This window comes from Callorhinus ursinus, unplaced genomic scaffold, assembly GCF_003265705.2.
Source record: "Callorhinus ursinus isolate GAN/ISIS: 27379988/994484 unplaced genomic scaffold, GSC_fseal_2.0 scaffold5, whole genome shotgun sequence".
Taxonomy (NCBI): Eukaryota; Metazoa; Chordata; class Mammalia; order Carnivora; family Otariidae; genus Callorhinus; species Callorhinus ursinus.
This window is the reverse complement of record NW_027397067.1, coordinates 50,622,455-50,644,073: the sequence shown is the minus strand read 5'-3', so window position 1 is coordinate 50,644,073 and position 21,619 is coordinate 50,622,455. Positions and strand designations below refer to the sequence as shown.

The following is a 21,619-nucleotide window of genomic DNA, read 5'->3' as shown; positions in this document are numbered from 1 at the left end:
TGAGACTTTTACTCACTTCTGTGCTGATGGCACAATTCTGACTAGTGAATAAAAAATTACACGTTTTTCTCTTTAATAAAAGCTATAGGGTAGATATTCTTTCACTCATGGCTTTATCCCTTTTTCAGATGACTAAAGTCCCACTTTATTATTATTATTTAACTTAAATACTTTTAAAACATGAAAATCCATTATTGCCCTTTACAATAAGCTAAGAAAGATAAAATAAGAAGATTAAATAAGAAACATAAAGTAATACATTTTACCAATAGGGAAAGAACATTATAAAAAAAATGACCCCGGGTATCAATTTCTAAATTAGTGAGTTTCTACTGATATTGATAACATTATAATTGCCATTATTTGGGTGTCTGAGTTATTGTATGGGATGTATCTAAGAACCAGAGTAAAAAATTTTAAGATATATAAATAATATATATGTGAATGAAATATTTCCTTCTGTAGTTGCTTCCTAAGTGGACAAAAGAGATCACAAACTACATACTTTGTCATAAATATCACTTTATATAGGCAAGATGACCCTTTATTTATTAAAACCTAATATTTTATAATAATGTGGAATATCATGAAAAAATACCTTTAGGTTGCTCTAGTAGCAGAATTCATGGCCTTTGAAAAGTAAATAAGTAATTTTAATTTGAGATGATTTTTAAAACATTCTATCAAAGTAAAGAAAATATTTCATGAAGTCATCCCAATGAATGCCAGTAGGACAAGTTGAAGTTCTTTATAGAAAAGAAGATCAATAAAAAGAAAATGTATAGCACACAAAATTACATACATACACACAAGAAAAGATCATGTGTATAACCGTTATAAAATTCATATTTCATGTTTTTGTGAAAGCCCTAAGATAAATTTCAAAGAGCTTTACTAACACAAAATCTGAAATCCTATGAAACTGTCAAGGGAGTTCTTAATGTGATTGCTTTTCATTTTACTAATTTTAAACAAAACTGTGAACCATAACCAAAAATAGATCTACATGTCTGTTTTCTTTATACTATGATACATTCGAAGAGATTCTACTTAGTCTATTTAGTAGAGTCACTCGTATAATAATACGATGTGCCATGATATTCAGTTACTGAGTTGGTTTTGATCAGGCAACCTATGAAATGAGACCTAAAGACAAATCTTTTCTTTTCTCACTTTCTTGGGCTCCTGTGTGGGAGAATGGCTGGGAAAACAGAGAAAAGCAAAGAATTTGGAGCTTCAAGATTTACAGATTCTGTATATAGGGAAGTATAGACCAGCATGAATAGAATTTTTTTAAAGACTATTCCCAGAAATCCATGAAATGTTATTATGTCTTCAAATTCTTCAAGTAGAGTCTACAAATGTCCACTATCAGCCTTAATCCAGTGGCAAAATGTTTAGAGGATGTATTTCCCTACCCTCACAGCAGCCTGAAGCTACTGTTTCTCCCCACCCCCACCCCTAGTCTCTGACTTGCTAGCATGGTGTCCCTGCCAAATTCTTGGCGTTGGAAGAGAGAGGGAAGAGGCCATACCATAACGTGTTGATAATGAGGAGATAGAAATAGCAAACCAGCTGGATTGTCCTAATAAAGTATGTCTGGGATTTAGAGACACAACAACTATGTGTTCAGGTCATCCAAATGCATTTTAACCAATTGGTTTCTTCAGTGACCTTTTCAGATACTCCACTCAGGATCTTTCTAAATGAAATTTTGTATATTAACTCCAGAACTGTCTGGAGGGCAAAAAAAGAAAACCTTACCACTCGTGTTTTCTAGTAATATTATGATACCCAAGGCACTGCAGGTTATTTAATAGAAAATTAGACAAAATGGTCTGTAACAGATTTCATAAATTTTAAAAACATTTACTGGTTTATAGCTATGTATGGGTGATAAATAGATTACACTTTACTATCAATATATTTTATATGGCATTTCCCAGTGACGCTTGAAATCTTTTCTTCCTTGGGAAGAAAACTTAAAAAAAACTATTTTAGGGCTGTCAGAGCAAAAAGTTTCAATTACTTAGGATATTCAACAACATCTCTCTTTTTACTCCAAGCAGGAACACTATTTACAAAAAAGAGAAGACTGCATTTAAATATTCATCTATTAAAGTATGCAAACCAAAGACCTTTAAATTTATATTTTAGATGCCTGGGGATACTTATTCCTTCCTATAAGAGAACAATTTATTTTCATGGATTTGACCTCAAAAATGCCAATAATAAAGAAAAATGTTTTACTAGTGTAGGCCTGGTACTCTTCTAAACCCTTTGCATGTATTAATCGATATAATGCTTAACATTAACCCACGGTACCAGTTTCCTTAGTAACCTCTTCTCAACAAATGGAGGAAACTGAGTCACAAGTTAAGTAACTTGCTCAAGGACATGCAACAAGGAAGTAGCAGAGCTGTCACTGAAAGCCTGATAGAAGACTCCAGAGTTCTAAAACAATATACCATACCCCTCCCTCTCTAATGAGTGCTTGTATACATCAGTCCCCTTCTAAATGCAAAGGTGACTCCATTCAAGTACTACCCCACAGGCAGCCATTGCATTGTCTTGAAGTTAAGAAGTAAATTTACCTACACTCTAATTTTCAAGTCGATTAGCCTGGAAAGTTATTTCTTAGAATATTCAGTCCTATAGGCTAACAGATTTTCACAGGGTGGCTGTGGAGAGGTGGCATACCATATGATCAGGATACACTCCATGTAGTCTTCCACCTGATTCCGAAAATGGATTCTAATAACCTAAATAATTCTAAATGACTTCTCACTTTTGAAATCAGTCATTCTAGAAATGTATGATCTTCCGGGCAGAGGTAGTTTTAACCAGATCATCTTCAATAACTTCTACTGGGCCTTGCTCCGAGTCTATTTTTAGTACCAACCACTAACTTTATCATCATGAAAACCACTTGTGGCTTTTCAACACTTGATGGTTGGGACATCAGCAGGCCACAGGGAAGCAGGGGGCTGGATCCACTTTGGGTCTGTTTTCCTCTGATACTTCTCTAGATCTTTAGGAACAGAATTCTTGATGACAAGAAGCCTCAAGAAGCCAAATCAAAAAAAAAAATTTTTTTTTTTCCAAACAAATTCTCTTACTTACATAAAGTCATTGCATAAGGCCACTGATTAGATGAATTTATCTCCATTTGACCATGCATCCTGGAAACACCACTGTCCAAACTAAGTATGTAAAATATAAAAATACAATAAAATCTTCAGGCCCGCCCTAGGTTTTTTCAGAATCCTTAAGAAGAAAATGAATGAAACTAACCTTTTGGTCATATGCACTAACAAGACTGAAAATAGTAGAAGACTAAACAAACTTAGCAAGATGTATTAACTTTTCTAGGCCCTAGGCCCCTTCAAATAAGAGAAACAAATATTTCTTTTGCATTCAGATTATAATTTCTTGCAACTGCATGTTATTTCTAGCCCAACTTCATGCCCACTTCTTTAAAATTATTTGACAAAAATTCAACATCGCTTATCTCCTTTTCCATTCTATCATAATTACCAGAGGAAATTTACGGTGGCATTTATGAATTAAGACCTTCATGTTTTTTTCAGGGCATCCTTAAATCCCACTGGAACCTGAAGCTTTAGCCTATACCATGTACTGGATCAGCTCATGCTTTTGTTGTTGCTGCTTCCCACAAGAATACATGTGATGGCCTGGAAGATTTTCAAGGACACAAAACCTTTAATAAGGTGCAAGAAAGAAGCAATATATGTGGTCCAGAACCAAAATATATCTGCATATAATAATCTGGAGAAAAATAATAGGCATTTTAATATCATTCCAAAGGTAAAACACTGGGTATGGGTTAAAGATGAACAGTGCCAGGCAGAGTAGGACAAAATTTCTGAACTCAAAAAAACAATGTCTTGGGGATAAACTTCTTTTTGGAAAACAGAGCCTATATGAGAACATCAAATTTTAAAGAATAGATCTTTTATCTAAAACCGAAGTATCATACACTATTAATCTGAAGTTAATAACATAGCCATGACCTATGTTGAGAATAGAGAAATATTATACTTTAAAAGGCAATGTATTGAAAATCTTTTTCTCTGTGCTATCTCCTCCTCTAAAGTAAAACAGAGAGCTTAATCTTCACTGGAGTGCTCACTTTTGGTATACTCTCATATTAAGCTTAATAAGGACTACAGAAAAATTTACCATTATAGCTATTCTCCCTCACAGTAATGTCTGAATTAGACAGACACTGAAACATTTTATCAAATATTTTTATCCATTCCCTATCCTTTCTTCCCAACCCCCAACAGTATTTCTACCCTCCTAATTACACAACTGAAGTGAAGATGAGCAATTTAACACTTAATTACAGTGGCAATACATACTTGACTATTTTCAATCCCTCACCCCCCACCCCTCCCAAAAGGATTTATTAGTAGCAGTACTGGTAGTGGCTTTCACTGGTAGTGAAAATAACATACACCTTCCGATGGATGCCTTTTACTTTTGTGTTAATTTTCATTAATGGCCTTCATTTATAATTGGTTAAAATTGTAATTTGTTAAAAAAATTAAAACACTATCAAATGGCACACAGTAGAAAGGGAATCTATGCCCTACTGCAAACTCCCAGTCCTAATTCCCAAAGAAAAGCATCATTAATAATTTCTTAAACATTTTTTCAGATGTTTTTATGACAAAATATAAATATCTATCTATTCATCCTTTCATTTTTAACAAGAAGATACCATACTGATTTTTTAAATGTTTTTTATTTATTTTTTATTATTTTTTCTTTACTTTATAAGTCTTTGAGATGCTCCCATATCAGTATGGACACATCTGGCCCCATCCTTTATAACATATAAACTACAATGAGGGTTATACTATAATTTTATTTAACCCATTCCCTATTAGTGGACATTTAAGTAATTTCTAATTTTTTGCTGTTACAAACCATGCTGTAACCATCATATATGTAAGAGTTTCTATGGGATATGTGGAATCACTGGGTCCAAGAGTATATGTGCAATTGTAATTGCGATAAAGTGCCACATTGTCTTTCAAAGATGTTGCAACAATTGGCAATCTGGTAAAAATTATTCTGCCCACTTGCTACTGAACATAAATTTATCTTTCTCAATATTCAGTTATAAAACTAAGCTAATGCATATGAATGAATGGAAAGCTACTACCAATGACAATCTCATGAGTTAAGCACAAACAGATTCAATTAAAAAGATATTGCTCTGTTCATTTATTTTTGCATGTGTTGTCTCGCCTCAATAAAATATTCATACTAAACTACTGAAATCACTGAGTGATGGTTTTAGCCCTCTGCTGCAATGCTATTATTAAATCTACATCTAAAAGTTAGAGGGGAGGGGCACCTGGGTGGCTCAGTCGTTAAGCGTCTGCCTTCGGCTCAGGTCATGATCCCAGAGTCCTGGGATCGAGCCCTGCATCTGCCTCTCTCTGCTCAGCGGGAAGCCTGTTTCTTCCTCTCCCGCCCCCTGCTTGTGTTCCCTCTCTCTCTGTCTCTCTCTCTCTCTCTCTCTCTCTCCCTGTCAAATAAATAAATAAAATCTTAAAAAAAAGTTAGAGGGGAGCACAGAAGGACTAAAGTTGAATGTGAGATAACAATAATTGTTAAATTTAACAAAATGAAAGGTGACTAAACCCACTGTCAGCTCAAGGGCTTCTTGTCCTCTCCTATTACCAAATGGCAATTAGGTAAGGCCATGTAATTATCAAGAACATTCGAAATACACTAATCAGGCTCTATTTTTCAAAATCTGCAGTGACCATCAATTACCTACGGGACAAATTCCAGTTCTTTAACATGGCACACAAAACCCTTTAAAAATCTGGTTCCAAGTTAGATTTGAAGCTGCATTTCTGCCACCCTTTTCCAGGTAGACACATCTTTGGCCACAACTCTTCACTGGACCTTGAAAATACCACCTTCTTCAGTGCCTCTCTGCTCTTGGCCAAGTTGTTGATTTCTGCCAAGATGCAATTCCCCCTCGTCATAACTGGATCTCCTACTCAACCTTCAAGCCCCGGATTACATAAGACCTCATTCTAGAGGCTTATCCAAACTCTCCTGGGCATCTTGGTGCCACAACACCTCATACCTCCATGTATTGTGAATATATCACAGTGTACAGTAACTATGACTTTCTCCTTCATTAGCTAGTGGGCTACCAGAAGGGAGAGACTATAGTTTGTTCACTCTTGTATTCTCCCCTCTCCATGGCTTAGCACAGTACAATAATCGATACTTACTATATATTTGTTTAATGGCTGTTAAATGAAAAGTAGGAGTTAATTTAAGGCATGTGGGTACTCTTTTTTCTTGAGTAGACAACTACAAAACCAACTTTGTTTAAACATATACCATGGGAAATGATGTAGATTTTTAAAAATTGTTCATTCATTCACTCAGCCAATATTCTTTGAGTGTTTGCTATGTGCCAGGTACTCTGCTAGCAACTGGAGATACATAAGTAAACACAACCAGATCCCACAGTTATTGAGCTTAGAATCTAGTGACAAATTATCTAATAAGCAGGTAAACATACCAACAAATAAGATAATTTCCAATAACTATTAATGTAATGTAAATAAAACAGGGGAATGGGTTAGAGAGCAAACTGAGGCATGGAGGGGCCCAGAAAACTCTACATAAGGGGTTAAGGCAGATCTTCCTGAAGAGTTGACATGTGAAGTGAAAAGTGCTAAGAAGGAACCAGCAATATAAAAATCTAGGGAAGGGGCGCCTGAGTGGTTCAGGTCATGATCCCGGGGTCCTGGCATCGAGCCTCACATCGGGCTCCCTGCTCAGCGGGAAGCCTGCTTCTCCCTCTCCCACTCCTCCTGCTTGTGTTCCCTCTCTCGCTGTGTCTCTCTATGTCAAATAAATAAAATCTTTTTTAAAAAAAAATCTAGGGAAATAACAATGCAGGTAGAAAAGCAGCTTGGCATGTTCAAGGAAGAGAAGGAAGACCGGTAAAAATGGAATGTGGTGAATACAGGTACTTTATGGGGCTGGCCAGGACAGGGATTGGGAAGGGAATTGGCACATGATGATGGTATATTTGGTGATCAGATGAGACAGGAAGGCGAAGAACAGATCAGGGAAGATGTGGGAGGTCATATAAAAAGTTCAGGAATTAATTGCAAAGGACATCCACTGGAAGAGGATTTAGAGCAGCAAGGCGAGAGATTTGATTTTATATTTTTGAAGAAAATCATTTGACAAATAAAAATGAAACAACTCTTATTTATATGGTTACATTTTAAAATGTAACAAGTAATCATTTGACACACATATAGAAATTCTTTAGAGTGGTCTCAAAGTTTTGATGAGCCCATCAAAAGTGAAGCCCTTTGACTATTTCATGAAACCCCTTCCCAGAAAAATTCTTTAATACCCTAATTTTGCATAAAATGTCTGGATATTCACAAACTCCTCAAAGCCTATGGATCCTAGGTTTGAAAGCCTTAAATCAATATGTAATAATTAATTTTTCTTTCTCAGGGTAAGAAGAACAATGTGCAGCTAACATCTATTTCACCTCTTGTAATACCTGAGATTATTTCTCAATATAAAGAACACTGGTAGTAAACAGTTTCGAGAAAACAAATCCCCAAAGATCTTCCGCAGTAACATCCTCTACCTAAAACCTTATTGTTCTTCTTGCTTGGGAACAAAAACTTCCAAACCAAGAGTGGAAAAACATCAAAGTGAATGTCAGACTAATCAGTCTAGCCCCTGCATCTTCAAACTCCTACTCTTCCTTAAATGAGATTCCCGAAGCTATGTTGAAAGAAATTTCAGTCTAGCTGACCAACTAGCTGATTGCTACTTTCCATTTATAAGGACTGCTGATATTAATTATTTTTATGACCCGACATCTTTTTCATTTGTCAACTCCAATTTTCCTCAATGTATAATTAGATATTTTTCAAATGCAGCTTATGCCTAGGCAAAAGGAAGTGTGCAATTCAAAGCCACATGGAATAACAGAAAGAGACAAAAATACTGAAGGAATAAAGGTGTTGAGAAGGAAGTTTTAGGTAAACTCTGATATTGCGTGTGTGGGTGTGTGTGTAGAAGAGGAAGTTAATAAACTTTAGAGGGCTGTCCATAATAGATACTCTACCCTAAAAACCCTACATAGTATCAAAGCAATTTGCATTGGACAATGGTTACACTGCCTTAAAATCAAAGATTATCGAACTGAATAATTCAAAAACTGTATCAGAGACTTACACAGCAATTATACAAGAAAAACCCACTTGTGTTCTCTTTTCCCTGATGTGACAAGGGTTGACCATTACTAGCTGCCACCAGTAAATAGTACTGCTGGTCTCCTACCCATGACGTGGCCATCAGAACAGGGTCGCTACAGGTGTGCTGTTTCTGCCTGAAACATCTTTCTACGGAAGTCTTTGTAAGTATACCCATAATGATTCTTCAGTGTTCCTAGGTCAGATAGATAGATAGAAAGACAGACAGACAGATAGATAGATAGATAGATAGATAGATAGATAGATAGATAGATAATTCATTCCCTATGAATGTGTGTAGAAGAGACCAAGTCATTTTCTTACAGCACCTTTCTTGGAAGTATTACCAATCACTGCTGACATGGCCATCAGCCCCCCTTCCCCGGTCACTTACTGTGAGTACCACTTCAGGTTTGGGCGCAAGTGCTTCATACAGTCTTCCACTTATACTATCAGCAATACAGCACCTTGCAGAATTCATCTTGCTGATATTAAGCCTACAGAATTAGCTGAGACCCAACTGTCCTTTGGAGACCCTTAAAACTCAAGAGAAAAGTGATACATCCTAAAAGATTTCTGGGGAGTATCAAACTGTCCTAAATCTAAATTCAAATCCAAGCTGTACGAATTCCAACCCTATAACAGTTGTACTAATTTTTATGGCCAAAACTGGAAAATGTTTTACTCTAACACTACCTACTTTTCCTTCCTTCTTTTTCTTCTTCTTTCTTTCTTTCTTTGTTCCCTTTCTCTTTCTTTCTTCCTTTCTTCCTTCTTTCCTTTCCTTTCTTTCCATCCTTTCTTCCCTTCCTTCTTTCATCTAAGAATATTTATCCTAATCATTCATTATGCTCTAACTCAAAAGTGATCTATAATTTTGCTCTGTGCTAGCATATAAACTAGCTAGCGTTTATTTTTAAGGCGATTTTAATATGCATCAAGAATTTGGGGTTGTCCATGATTAAAATACACAGACACATCCTAAAAATCCCCTCACCAGCAAGATTAGAATTCAGCAGATTATAGTACAATCAGGCACTTACCATGGACCTGTATAAAATATAAAGTTCTCCCACTGTGCCAGCCAAGGTTTCCTAAACTCTGACATGTCTAAACTGCATCTTAGAATATTTTTTCACCTAAGCTTCTCATAATCTAGAATACCAAAACACTTGGAACTGATAACTCTAGCTTAATTTACATTGTAATTTTCCCCTCAGGAAACCTATGTTCCTCCATAAACATTATTGTTAAAATATTAAGCTTGGCCAGTTTATGTGTTACGATTATTTTTGTAACAGTTTACAAGATTATAATAACATTAAATATGCACAAGTCATTCTATATTGCAAACTAGCATATAAAATATGACAATTATTAAATAAGCATATGCTCTTGCCCTTTATGACATAAATAATGTAAGAACATTAAATTAAACAAAACAGGAAGGTAGTCACACATTTCTGTTTGTAGATTGAATCTTCATGCCTTTAAGTGACTATCAAATGTTAGGGCCTGGACCTAAAAAAGAAAGAATGAAATATTAATAACGTCCCACCTGGTGGGAGCTCAGCATTACTTGACACTACACAGAAACCGACCTTTTTGTCCTTCAGGCTTGCCTACCAGGCCCCATCTTCTATCGCAAAAGCCAAATCATCTGATCCCAAACTAACTGTCAACTGCCTGTGATGGTGGGGAAGCCAGACATCAATCAATCAGGTTTTATCAGACGCGCTCTTCGTTTCTCTGTTGTGCTCATCTTATCATCTGACCCAGTTGTAGCCCTGACTTCAGAAGCTTAAGCAACTTGATGACAAAATATGTGCCTGTTTGTCCAAGATGCACACTGTTAAGAAGTGGGGTGATATTTTTAGCAGCTACCTAATATATTTGCAAATGAACTCTTGCATATTTCAGATTTACACACGCCCCCATCTTGGTCCGTCTTCCCTGGACACTTAGTCTGTTCCTGGCTGTGGGAGGCCCACTATTTCCAAAATATGCAAGAGTCCTTAGGTACAAGTCAAATGTCATTGGAAAATGTGGTCATTTTTATGACAATGGAGGCAGAAAGGCTATCAAAAGGAGGATTTCAGGATGTCACTTCAAGAAGAGAAAGAAGACCTAATTGATAAATGTGCACAATATAAATTCAGACAGTTTTATCCCAAATAAAAATAACTTGGAAAATTAAAAGCCTTTTTATCTATTTGTATTGACCGGAGTCTCAAAGGAAAAAAAAAAATGTTTAAATCTTCAGTGCTGTTGCCAAATCCATGTGAGCTGGCCCCCACTGCTCTAAGGACATGCTACAGAATATATTCCTATACATAAAGTAGTTAGGGAAGGAAACAATTGTGAACTAAGTTACGAATTCGAAATTTTAAAATTCTAAGTATCTGTTACACAATTTTTGCACAAATCTGAGAACAGCAAATTATACAGATATTTTGCAGATATAAGTAATCTATGCTAGCATAAGCATCTGTCTATTTGGTTCACTCTGTCTTCTTTATTCTTCAAGGAGCAATTACATTTTCAGATTTTCCCTAAAATCAAAACAACTTCAATAATAAATGTAAGATTTTCATTAACAGGCAATGTGATCGATATGCCACCCATCTCTCAAAAACTTCACTTAACTATATTTTAAAAGGCTTTTAAAAGCAGCATAAAATTTATCCACAGACTTTATCCACATAAATACATACCTTATTCATACAAACATTGGCTATAAAAACCACAAAGTATTACAGTGATATATTTTGACATGGATGAGAATACGCACCATGAAAATAATTTGTACATAATGAGAAACACATCATTCCCAAAGATTCCCACTGAATTCACAGAGGTTTATAAAAAAAACAAATGCCTTTGAACTTCGCAGCACACACAGTAAGCAAGAAGGCTTACCAGTATATGGCATTTTACGTTTTGGAGGCGCTAGATATGGGAATTAAACAAGCTTCTACTTGTGATATGAAAAAAAATATTCCTTTTACATAGCTATTGTAGGACATAAAACAATACATTTAAAAAATTTTTTGAATACCAAATATACTAAAGTTAATCTGTGACACAAAATTTATCACTGAATTATGAATAATCCGATCTTGTAATTGAATTGTCTGAAAACCTTTAAAATTACTCTTCCAAAATGAGATAATCTAAATGTAGTAAAAGCAAGAGGGAAATGGACAACATTGAGTGTATTTATCATTTACTATTATTATATTATTTTCATTATTTTAAAAACTACTTAATAGTATACGGTATTTAGCTACTTTTTGCATAAACTTAGAGGAATCTGGCCCTCAGTTGGACTTGAAGACTTGTCAATTCACTATTTTTAATCTTCTAATCTCCAGTTTATTTCAGGCTCACAACAACTTCAGAATATACCAGAGTAAAGCAAATTCAAGTCTTTCTTAAAGGGTACACCACCATCTTTATATTGCAAGGAACATATAACAAGAAAATTAAAAGTTAAAAGTTCTAGGTTAATAGTCAATGAAGGACAAATATTTGCTTATAACTCTAAATTTTGTAATTAATTCTTCAATTGGTTAAACAGTTTGCAAATCTTGTACTCAGTAAGAGAATTTTAGAGATTATGGCTGAAAAATCTATGTCAAGTAACTCACACTTATAAGAAATTTTTCATAGGCAATATTATATAGCTGTCAACTGATTGAAAATTCTCTTTTATTGTCTCAATAAGAAATGCTTGCAAAAGTTTCCTAAATGTAGATTAGAATAACTTACATCTTCAAAAGAATTTCTTTTAAGAAGGAAATCAACTGAAAAATAACATTAAATATATCTTCAATGAAATGCTCATTGAAAGATAATTTTTAGATATATTTTTATTTAAACAAATATTAAAAAAAATTTTAATAGCCTACACAAAAGCTAGGCGCTCTAACTTTCAGGTATGCTACTAAAATTACATATATTTGTGATAGCCTATATATAAACTATTATATCATACATATCTTTGTGATAGTGGCCTACAATAAATCTGACATTACCATAAACCAAATAATATACAAGAAATCATCGGACTAACACCATTCAACAACTTCTAGCAATTCAAAAGGGAGTACTTTCACAAATAAATAAAATGAAGCAGTCAATGGCAGATGCCCAGATGAAATGTTTTATTTAATATTAAATATTACACTAGTGCTTCTAATGAACCTACTCCTTGCTCTACATCTGTGGGAGTATTACCACAAATATTAACTGATAATTGGCACTGCCTTGCAGACTATACAAAGAGTTGAATTCTGGCTATTCTATGCACAATGCCTGGAATGAATAAGCAATTATATGGCACCAGGCACTCGAGAGGCACTCGACATTCATTTTTAAAGCCTCCAAAATCATGAGAGACACATATTTGCTTATTCAGTGCCTAAAAGTTTATTTAGTGCCTACTCTAGAGTATTTCAGGCACTATTTCTAAATCTAGTTTTGTTCTTTAATCATGATTTTTAAGAAAAATGAGATGAATTTCCAAAGACGTGATTTAGGGGAAAAATGCTCATTTTCAGTGATCACTGTATCTTAATAATATCAACAAAATAGCATGTATTTTGTTTCCTGACTTTAGCAACTTACAATCTTTTATTATCTTTGCAAACATTCTTCAAAGGCATCTATCCTTTCAGCATACTGTTTTAGAATTTCTCTTATTAACAATGAATATTTAATATTAAAATATTCCCAGATGAATTTCTTTCTTGGACCTGAAAATCCATAGCAAAATTCTTGGTTTCAGACAGGGGACTGGTTATCTCACAAGACAAAACTGGTCCTCAAAAGCACTTTTTTAAAGTAGTGGATATTATAGTATTGGACCAAGAAAGAAGGGATGGAAGAGAAAAAAATAACGGGCTCTTCTTTTAATATCTGAAATCTTGACCAAAACCAATCGACCTAGTAATTATTATATATTCATTTTTAGAAGTATTTGTCAAAGCACAAATTACGAAGGCTTTAAATAATCCTGACTAGACAATTCTTCTCTACCTTTTTGTCATCTCAAATAGACAGTCTGACAGTAATGGTATGACACCCTCTCAGACAAGCCTCTCGGCATTAATATTTAAATCTTACCTATCCCTTGTGATTGGAATTCAGCCTCTATTCGCAAACAAAAACTAAATCAATGTTCTTAGAGTTCAAACTAGATCCCTAAACAGTTTGCCACTCTCTATGCACAGATAAGATAAACTTTCTTTGACCCAAGAGATGAAGTTGCCATGACGATCAGAGAGTCCACTTTCTATATTGATATTTTGCTGATGTAACAACAAATAGAACCAGATCCTAGTGCCGATAATGGTGATTAATTAATACTAATATTGATCCCTACAAGCAAGAGACAAGGCTATTAACTTGAAGCCTGAAAAGTCAATTGTTACCTGTGGCAGAGATACTAGGAGCTGATTTGGAAGCATAATAAACAAATGTGCTATCTTTATGCTAATACCTTTAAAGAGATAGTTCTTTCTAGAATGCCAAATATTGCCATGTCTGAGCTTATTAATTTAAATGCATTTCAGCTTTTAAAAATGTAACCTTATTGAATGATAACACATACTTACCCTTTTATCTATGATAGAAACACATTCTCTGGTGACTGAAGTAACGGACTTTTGCTGGTATTCATTTGGTGAGAGAATGAACTGATAATTTTACCCAGTGGCAGCTGTTGAATTAGACAGGGTTTCAAAAATACCTACAGTGTTCTGAAATGTCCTGCTAGCCCTGTGGAACTAGGAAAGTAAAAAAAACCCCAAGGGAACATGATTTGGAGGATAAGGGCTCCAAAGTTACCATATACACTCCCACGTTTTATTGGAAAAAAGATTGCATTAAAAAAGTATTCCTGAAAAGTATATTTTATTCCCAGATAAACTTAATTTTAGATACTTCACACAACTTAGCCAAAAACCAAAAAACTTCCTCTGGATGGTATCACTTTACTTAAAATTTGAATATACATTGCATTATTTTGAAGGTAAGTTCATTTGGGAAGGTGTTTTCTTGAAATGTAAAAATAAAGAATGGAGAATGAGTAAAATCAGTTCATTTATTTAATATGCCTTTTCAGCAAAAGTTACATACTGAAAAGTGGGGAAGTGATTAAAATGCAAATGATAGGTCCACTCTTGATTTGCCTTAGTATGTGGGAGGGCAAAAATATCCATACTAGAAATCCACACATCTAGTCCCAAATATCCCATTTTATCAAACATACTACCTTAATCTTATTCTCTCAAAACTTTTTCCAGTGATAATAACTAATAGCAAAATGGGCTAATTAGTGTGTCATTTCTTTGTTTTTGTCATGTGATGGAAGAGCTCATTAGTCCTAAAATAATCCTCAAATAGCAGAAATAACACAGATGAGAAGTTTTGAATAGCTCATGACCAGAAGTGAGTTACCTTAACTGTAGCACAAAGTTAACTTAATTTACACTACTGTATATAGGCAAAACATAAATATATAGGCTAGACAATTGCTATAATTGAAGAATATCTTCATTTATGCCCACAATTAACCCAAAATAAATCAATGTATAAATCTTTGCCTTAACCCTTAAATACAGAATAAAATTTTAAATTAGCATAATGTAGAAATCAGGGGCAAATCATCTAGTTGTATTCTTTTCTTTAACAATTTAATAGCACCAACTTAAATAATTATTGACAAAAGTCACACCATATTTTCTACGTCTATATTTAATTACAATTACTGGTAACCTTGTGATGTCTACAATGAGCACTCTTCTCTTATGTGAAATTCAAAGCGATGTTACACTCCTTGTAATTGAGCTGATACAAGTATATTACTATTAAGGTCTCTAACTGTAATGAACAGAAAAATTCAAAGTTGTTTGTTTAAAAAATATTGTGATATATATTAAACCTCTTAGTTTCTCTTACCCCATAATTTTACAAATAAGTCACTTTAGAAAGTTACCAGAAGTGGAAAATACAAGAGCTACTCTTTTAATTCCAAGTCATATCACCAAGTTTTAAAAACTCTTTCACAGCAACTATGGATAAAAATGCTACTGCATTTATGTTTGCACTGTTGACTCCACTGAACTTAAAAAAAAAGTGACTTCATGATTAATGATCTTTTAGAGGTAAACTTTCTTATATTCTCTTTAACACCTAAAAAACCAGGATTAGTATATTAGCCATCTTAAAATTTGCCTATTTAAAAAATTCTACTACTCTTACATTTATTAAGAAAAATTCTATGCAGTGATATATTTTGAATTTGTAAATAAGGAAATTAATTTTGTTACCTTTCAAATAAGGGTACCAATCTATTTTATCAATAAAACAAGTATTACACAGTATACATTTTTCTTTTCTTTATGGCCAGCGTAAAAGTAGGTTTTCCGAAATGTTACTCAGCCAAAGATGCAGAAAATAAAATCTCTAACCTGAGACATATCACAAACCAAAGGGAACGGCTTATTTTTTAATGTTATCTTTAATTATCCTTAAAATTCACAAGAAATGAGTGATTTGTTTCAAAGCAAAACCCTGTCTTAATATTGGGCAGGTGAAAATCAAGACATCCTGAGTATGGGTGATCAATGTATTTCAAACGTACGTAGCAATCCCAGACGCTTATTTAAAAATAATATGAATAAGAATACAGTAGATAATTAACCCAAAAATTATGTATTGAACACTAACACAGGTAACACCAAAATAAAAAACTCTATACTAAAACAATGAAAAATAACCACAGCCACTTCTTCGCATAACGTAATTTTAAGGTTGTAAAGATGATCCAGTTACAGATTTTCACATTGGCAAATATCAAATAACAAATTTAATATGCAACGTTCTCATTTTAAGACAATCATCATTTTATAAATAAAACACGTAATACTATCTACTCTAAAAAAAATAGCATAAAACATTAAAATGCCAGTGTGCAAGGTAGGGACTCGTACGGCCTGAAATTATTAGATCATCTCAAATAACAGAAAGGTAATTTATTCAATATGAACGGATTCCAACTTCTGCAAAAGCCCCTCTATGGAACTGCTAACAAGATTATTCTTCGCATGGACCATTTTACTTTCAAAGTATGTATTAATTCCCAATATTACTTCACTTTTCAAAAAAAAAATTCTGCCTCTTAATTCAGCCTTTCTTTTTCCTTCACCACAAATTATTTGGCACATGATTTACACAGCACAGTTACGTCCTACATGTATGAAAACATCAAGCAATGTAAAAGTTTAAGAAAACTGTACTTTAGTGGTATAAAAAAGAATGCCTTTTCTTCATCTTATATGAAAATAAAACATTTGAGTTCTTCCCTCCCTTTTCAACCTCCACATTCACTACGAGGTAGCATCTGCCCCCCCCAAAAAAAAATCTTTTCCTGAACCCACAGCCAATACACTTAAGTGTGACTGAAGTTGGGGACACATAGGGCAGTAAACACATTACTAGAGACAACAGCTCGAGGAAGAAAATAACAGTAAAACTGCACACACAACACGTTTACTAATCATAAAGAGATGCATTGGTAAAAGAAAAAAAAATCATCATTTCTGTCATAAATTTTGCAGTGCAGCCCCAGAATGGAGAACAATCTGGGCAATTTATTGGCATATTGGCAGGAGGTGATAAGGCTAAAAACAACAACAGCAAGCAGCTGTGTGAGGAGATGGGCTGATAGCATGATATGGCTCCCACACCAAACACCTCCCGTCCTATCAGGGCTTTTTATCAAACCAGGATTACAATAATAGCTCAGGAGAGAAAGCTTCTGAGGGGAGGGCAGAAAATATAGTCTTGAAATAGGAAAAAAAATCTGAATTTTGGGACAAAACATGGGGGCAAAATACATAATTTATCACTGTATTATCAGGAAATCCAGGCAGTCTAATCAAGGAGCACTGAGTGACTATTTTTTGCCTTATCATCCAAAGTGGTGGAAACGGAGAAGGAATTATCAGGCTTCTGCAGATTGCTGGGCTGGAATTTTAATGGTAATAATCGGGTTTCTGATGGTATATCTTCTCCGCTTATCTTTCCCATTATCTCCTCTTATCTGGCCAGTCATCATAGCAAATTAATGGTGCTCTTTCAGCGTCGCCTTTTTATCGCTGCCCGGAGAGCACCCAAGGGGAAAGAATAAGCAAAATATTAAAATACTGCATAAATCACAATTTTAGATAGCAGAGAACTGTACGCAGTAAAAGAAAAAAAAAAACTGTGCCCAACAACCTTTTTGTCCTTTAAATTGACTGTCTTCAGAGTTTCTGGTATAAGCTGACTTTTGCTTGTCATAGTTGCTCTAAATTGGGTATGCTTTATCAGTAGTGCCAAAGCTTTATTTTCAAATTCTGGACGCTTCCAAGTTTAATATACAGTTTCATTAGTTGCATGGAATGCTATTGTTTCTAAAAGCATTTCTTTCTGATTTTTTTCCAAACTTATATTTGACCCACAATATCAAAAGCAGCAGTGTTATTTGTAATAATAATAATAATAATGCTACACTTGTTATATACTACTAAAATTGGAGGGAAAGACCTACCATACTAATGACTTTGAGTATCAAGACAAACTTCATCTGCAAAGCTGCCTCTTGTGCCTGGACAGGCAAAAGGAGACAAATGTCGATAGGCTGCAACCAAAATGACTTTACAGCTGGTCAAACCATATTTAAATATTCCACTCCTCCCCCCCCCCCAAAATTCCAGCTATTAGATAGCACTGCTCTAATGTAACAATTCAAAGACGTTTAATTTTTCATTCTCCTTAACAGTCCAAGGGGAGAAGCGTGTCCACATTTGCATAGATTATCACTGTGACCCCAAATTGAATCCAATAAAAGTCTAAAATGCATGTATATTAATAATACATATGTTTGCATATATCAGTAGGCAATGATCACTGTGAAGAAATATATAAATATAATATTTGTTCACTTTCAAATGAGAGAACTTTCAAGTATTTTTGATAGTTAATAAATCACAGCATTCAAATAAGCCACTAAAATGTTTTACGACCTATAACACAAGTGTAGCATCAGCAATTAGTTCCAACGCTTTAATCTTCAGTTATATGAGGTGGACATAGAAGGATAGAAAAAAAAATTTAATGTAGCTAATTGAGAAGATAACAAAGTATTCCCAAGTAGAATCAGATGGTCTTTGTGCCATACAATCAATTAATATTAATTATTTATTAACAATCTAGACGACAGTCATGAACTAAAAAGCATTTACATTTAATGTTTATAATCATATCTTATAATATGCACAGTTTTGTACTATAAAATGCAACATTTATATAGAGGGACCCGATAAATAGTACTAAAAAGTAAAAGGCAATTAGTTAAAACCATGGATAATCACTCTGAAAAAGTGAAAGTCTTCAACAACAGTATCTGCTTGATTAAAACTGCTTTGAGCTATAAGTTCAGTTCAGTCCCTGCTTTAACCCAAGTTGCATAAAAAAGGAAATGAAGTATAAGAGAAGAAAGCCACTGAATAAAAGCCACAGAGTCTTGTCTGAAAGGCAAGGTTTGTACATGTATATAACGATCGAAATACTTAACTGTAGCAAACTGCTTGCAACCTGGACCCCCTTTCACGCTGAATAAGCTGATTGATAAGATTTATTTTTAAACTACACCAAACAGAATTTTCAACATTTGGGGGTGGGGTGAGCGTGGTTAATAATTAAGGGGGAGGGGATACTATTAAAGCCTTACCCTAAAATTACACTATAATCAGTTTGAAACTAGTTGCCAGACTTTAAACAACACGAAGAAATGGACACACCACAAGCCTAGCAAAAACTAAACTACTAAGGCTGTGTCTCCTTTTCGGCCAAAGCGTTGAAGACGTGTCGCAGGGCGACAAAACACCATTGGAGGAATTTTCCCCAAGACAAGAAAAGTTGACCGAGTTGAGTTCTGCCAGTGTGTGTGTTTCGGGCAGGTACCTCCGACCCCGCGGCGTCCTCTAAGCGCCACCCCGGCCCTCGGGCGCTGGGGGGGCTCCGGATCACGCTCTCTGCGGCGCACGGGCTGCCTTGAACTCACAGCTTCCGCGGTGGGAAGTGACGGGCGGCCCCTCCCAGCGAGGACTCCGCGCGCCTCCGGAGCGGGAGGTAAACCGAATCCCGCCTCGGCTGAGCTTCCCCGCCACGCGAACCGGACGGGCCCGGCGCCCCCGGCCCAGCCCTGCCCGCCGCCAGCCCCGCGCCCTCGGGGCGGAGGCGGACGGCCGCCCGCTGCAGAAGCGCAAACTTTTACACCTACTTTTTGTTTCGCTTCGGGTTTGGCGTGGCACTGGCACCGCCCTGGACCGGGACCCAGACACTGATTTTCCACCGCCTAGGGACGGTGCCTCCCTCGCCCCGAGGTCCAACCAGCTTTTCGGAGAACTAAGTTCTCACCCTGCTTGCTAAAAGTGTGGTCCCCAAGAGTAGCACTACGTCAATTGCAACAACAATGACAACAACCACAATCAGAAGAATCTCCTAAATGAGTGGGGCTGCCCAGGCAGGCTGAACGATACAGCAAGCGGGACTAACTGGGCGCGGGGGTTGGAATTAAAAAGAAACCCACGAGCGCGAAGACTCGGGCGAGCAAGAGTAGGCTGTTCGTCGCAGCGTCTTTCTTGCCCGGCGCTCGGGCCGTCTGTCTGTCTGTGACTGACTAGTTGTCCCTCCGCTGCTCAGGCAAAGTTTGACAAATCCGGGGCACCAGGAGCGGATTTCCCCGAGCCTCCCTCCCTTTCCCGCCCCGCGCGCCCCCCTCCCCAGAAATAATCCCAGCAACTGCCGGCCCAGCGTGCAAACTTACGTTTGATCTGCCGGGGTTTGCTCTGCTTTCGCCGGGACATCTCGGCGGCGGCCGCTGCCACTGAGGCTCCCGCGGTGCCCGCGGTCGGGGCTGCCGCTTCCTCGGCTCCTGCCGCCGCCGCTGGCCAGGCTCGGGCCGCCCCGGGCCGGACTCCAGGTGCTCCGGACGCGCGGGATCCGGGCGCTGGGCTCCTCCGGGAGCCGCGGAGCCACGTTTGGAGATGAGCAAGCAAATGAGAAGACAGAAGGGGGCAGAGAGAGTGTGACAGTGGGGAGGGGAGGAGGAGAGTAGGAGAGCGATGGAGGGGGGAGAACAGAATTTACAAACGAATGGATGAGGAGAGAGAAAAGGGGAAAGGGGGAACACGAAAAGAAGGAAGAGAAGGAGGAAGAGAAGGGAGAGAGAGCAGAGGGGAGAGGGGGAGAGAGGGGGCGGAAGGCGCGGGAGGAGGAGCGCGCTCGCTCTCCCCTCTCCCCGGCGTGCGGGGCAGAGACTCCAGCGCCGCCGCCGCCGCCGCCGCCGCCGCCGCCGCCGCTCCGGGCCGCGCAGCTCGCTCTCTGCCGCGGGAGGTGGCGAGGCGCGGGAGGGAGGGGCGCGCCGGGGCTGCGGGGAGGGGAGACTATTCCATCAGCAAAAGGAGGATTGGCTACATCCAAAGCCAGTCCGGATGCAAAAGAGGGCCCCGGCCTCGGTCGGGTGGGGTGCACGGGAGCGCGGTGGGGGGTGGGGGGGACAGAGGCGTGGGGAGGCTTTGGAGGGAGGCCACCTTCTGCAGTTGTCACGGCGTCAGCTCTGGGCATCTGCCAGAGCACCCCTCCAGGCAACTTCTTCCCACAGCCCCCTCTGATGGACCCCAACTCTCCCCACGCCTCGCCCGTCCAGCCGGGCACAAAGAAATCCCAGTCTCTTCGTAAACTTTGTGCTTCCACTTATGCCGCCCCCTCCCCTAGCCTCCACGCCCGCCCTTCCAGCTTCTTGGCAGGAAGGTTAGGCCCCTGGCAAAATCCTCGGCGAGAGGCAGCTGATCACAAATGCCAACTGTGTGTCTTGGGGCCAGTTAAGCCCTCTCATCTGCCGGGGCTCTCTGGAGACCATTTCATGGCTCTCAAGGCTCCCAGGAGACCGCTGCGGACGTGGACCATCCCCCACTTAGCCCGCACGGATGGGATGCTGAGCGGCGTCCTCAAAGTGCTCTTTCTCACCTCGACTTTTCATTGTAGATTGTAAAAATTCCGAATTTGGAAACCGGCAGATATTTTTCCTCATATCAAAAGGGAGGACCATTAGCTAGGTGATTAGCCCTAGGTGGGAAATGAACCGTCTCTAATCAGAACACACTAACTTTTTGAGGAAGTCTGTGGAAGTTCTGAAGTCCCACCCCATCCCATGACCTTTAATTCTTTTTAGTTCTTCTGCCACAGGGAAGCAGCCAGCGACTAATAAAAGA

At 37.5% G+C, this 21,619-nt stretch overlaps 1 protein-coding gene across 4 annotated transcripts in view; it reads right to left on the bottom strand.

Moving 5' to 3' along the window:
• The window catches only part of ZFPM2 (zinc finger protein, FOG family member 2), a 443,996-nt gene extending 423,264 nt beyond the window's left edge, over positions 1 to 20,732 (bottom strand). For all 4 annotated transcript variants that reach the window (XM_073893090.1, XM_073893092.1, XM_073893091.1 and 1 more), the window contains exon 1: positions 20,173 to 20,732. In XM_073893090.1, coding sequence (XP_073749191.1) covers positions 20,173 to 20,212 — 40 coding nt within the window. In that variant the 5' untranslated portion in view covers positions 20,213 to 20,732. The remainder of the gene's footprint in view (positions 1 to 20,172) is intronic.
• Between the last annotated feature and the right edge of the window lie 887 nt (positions 20,733 to 21,619).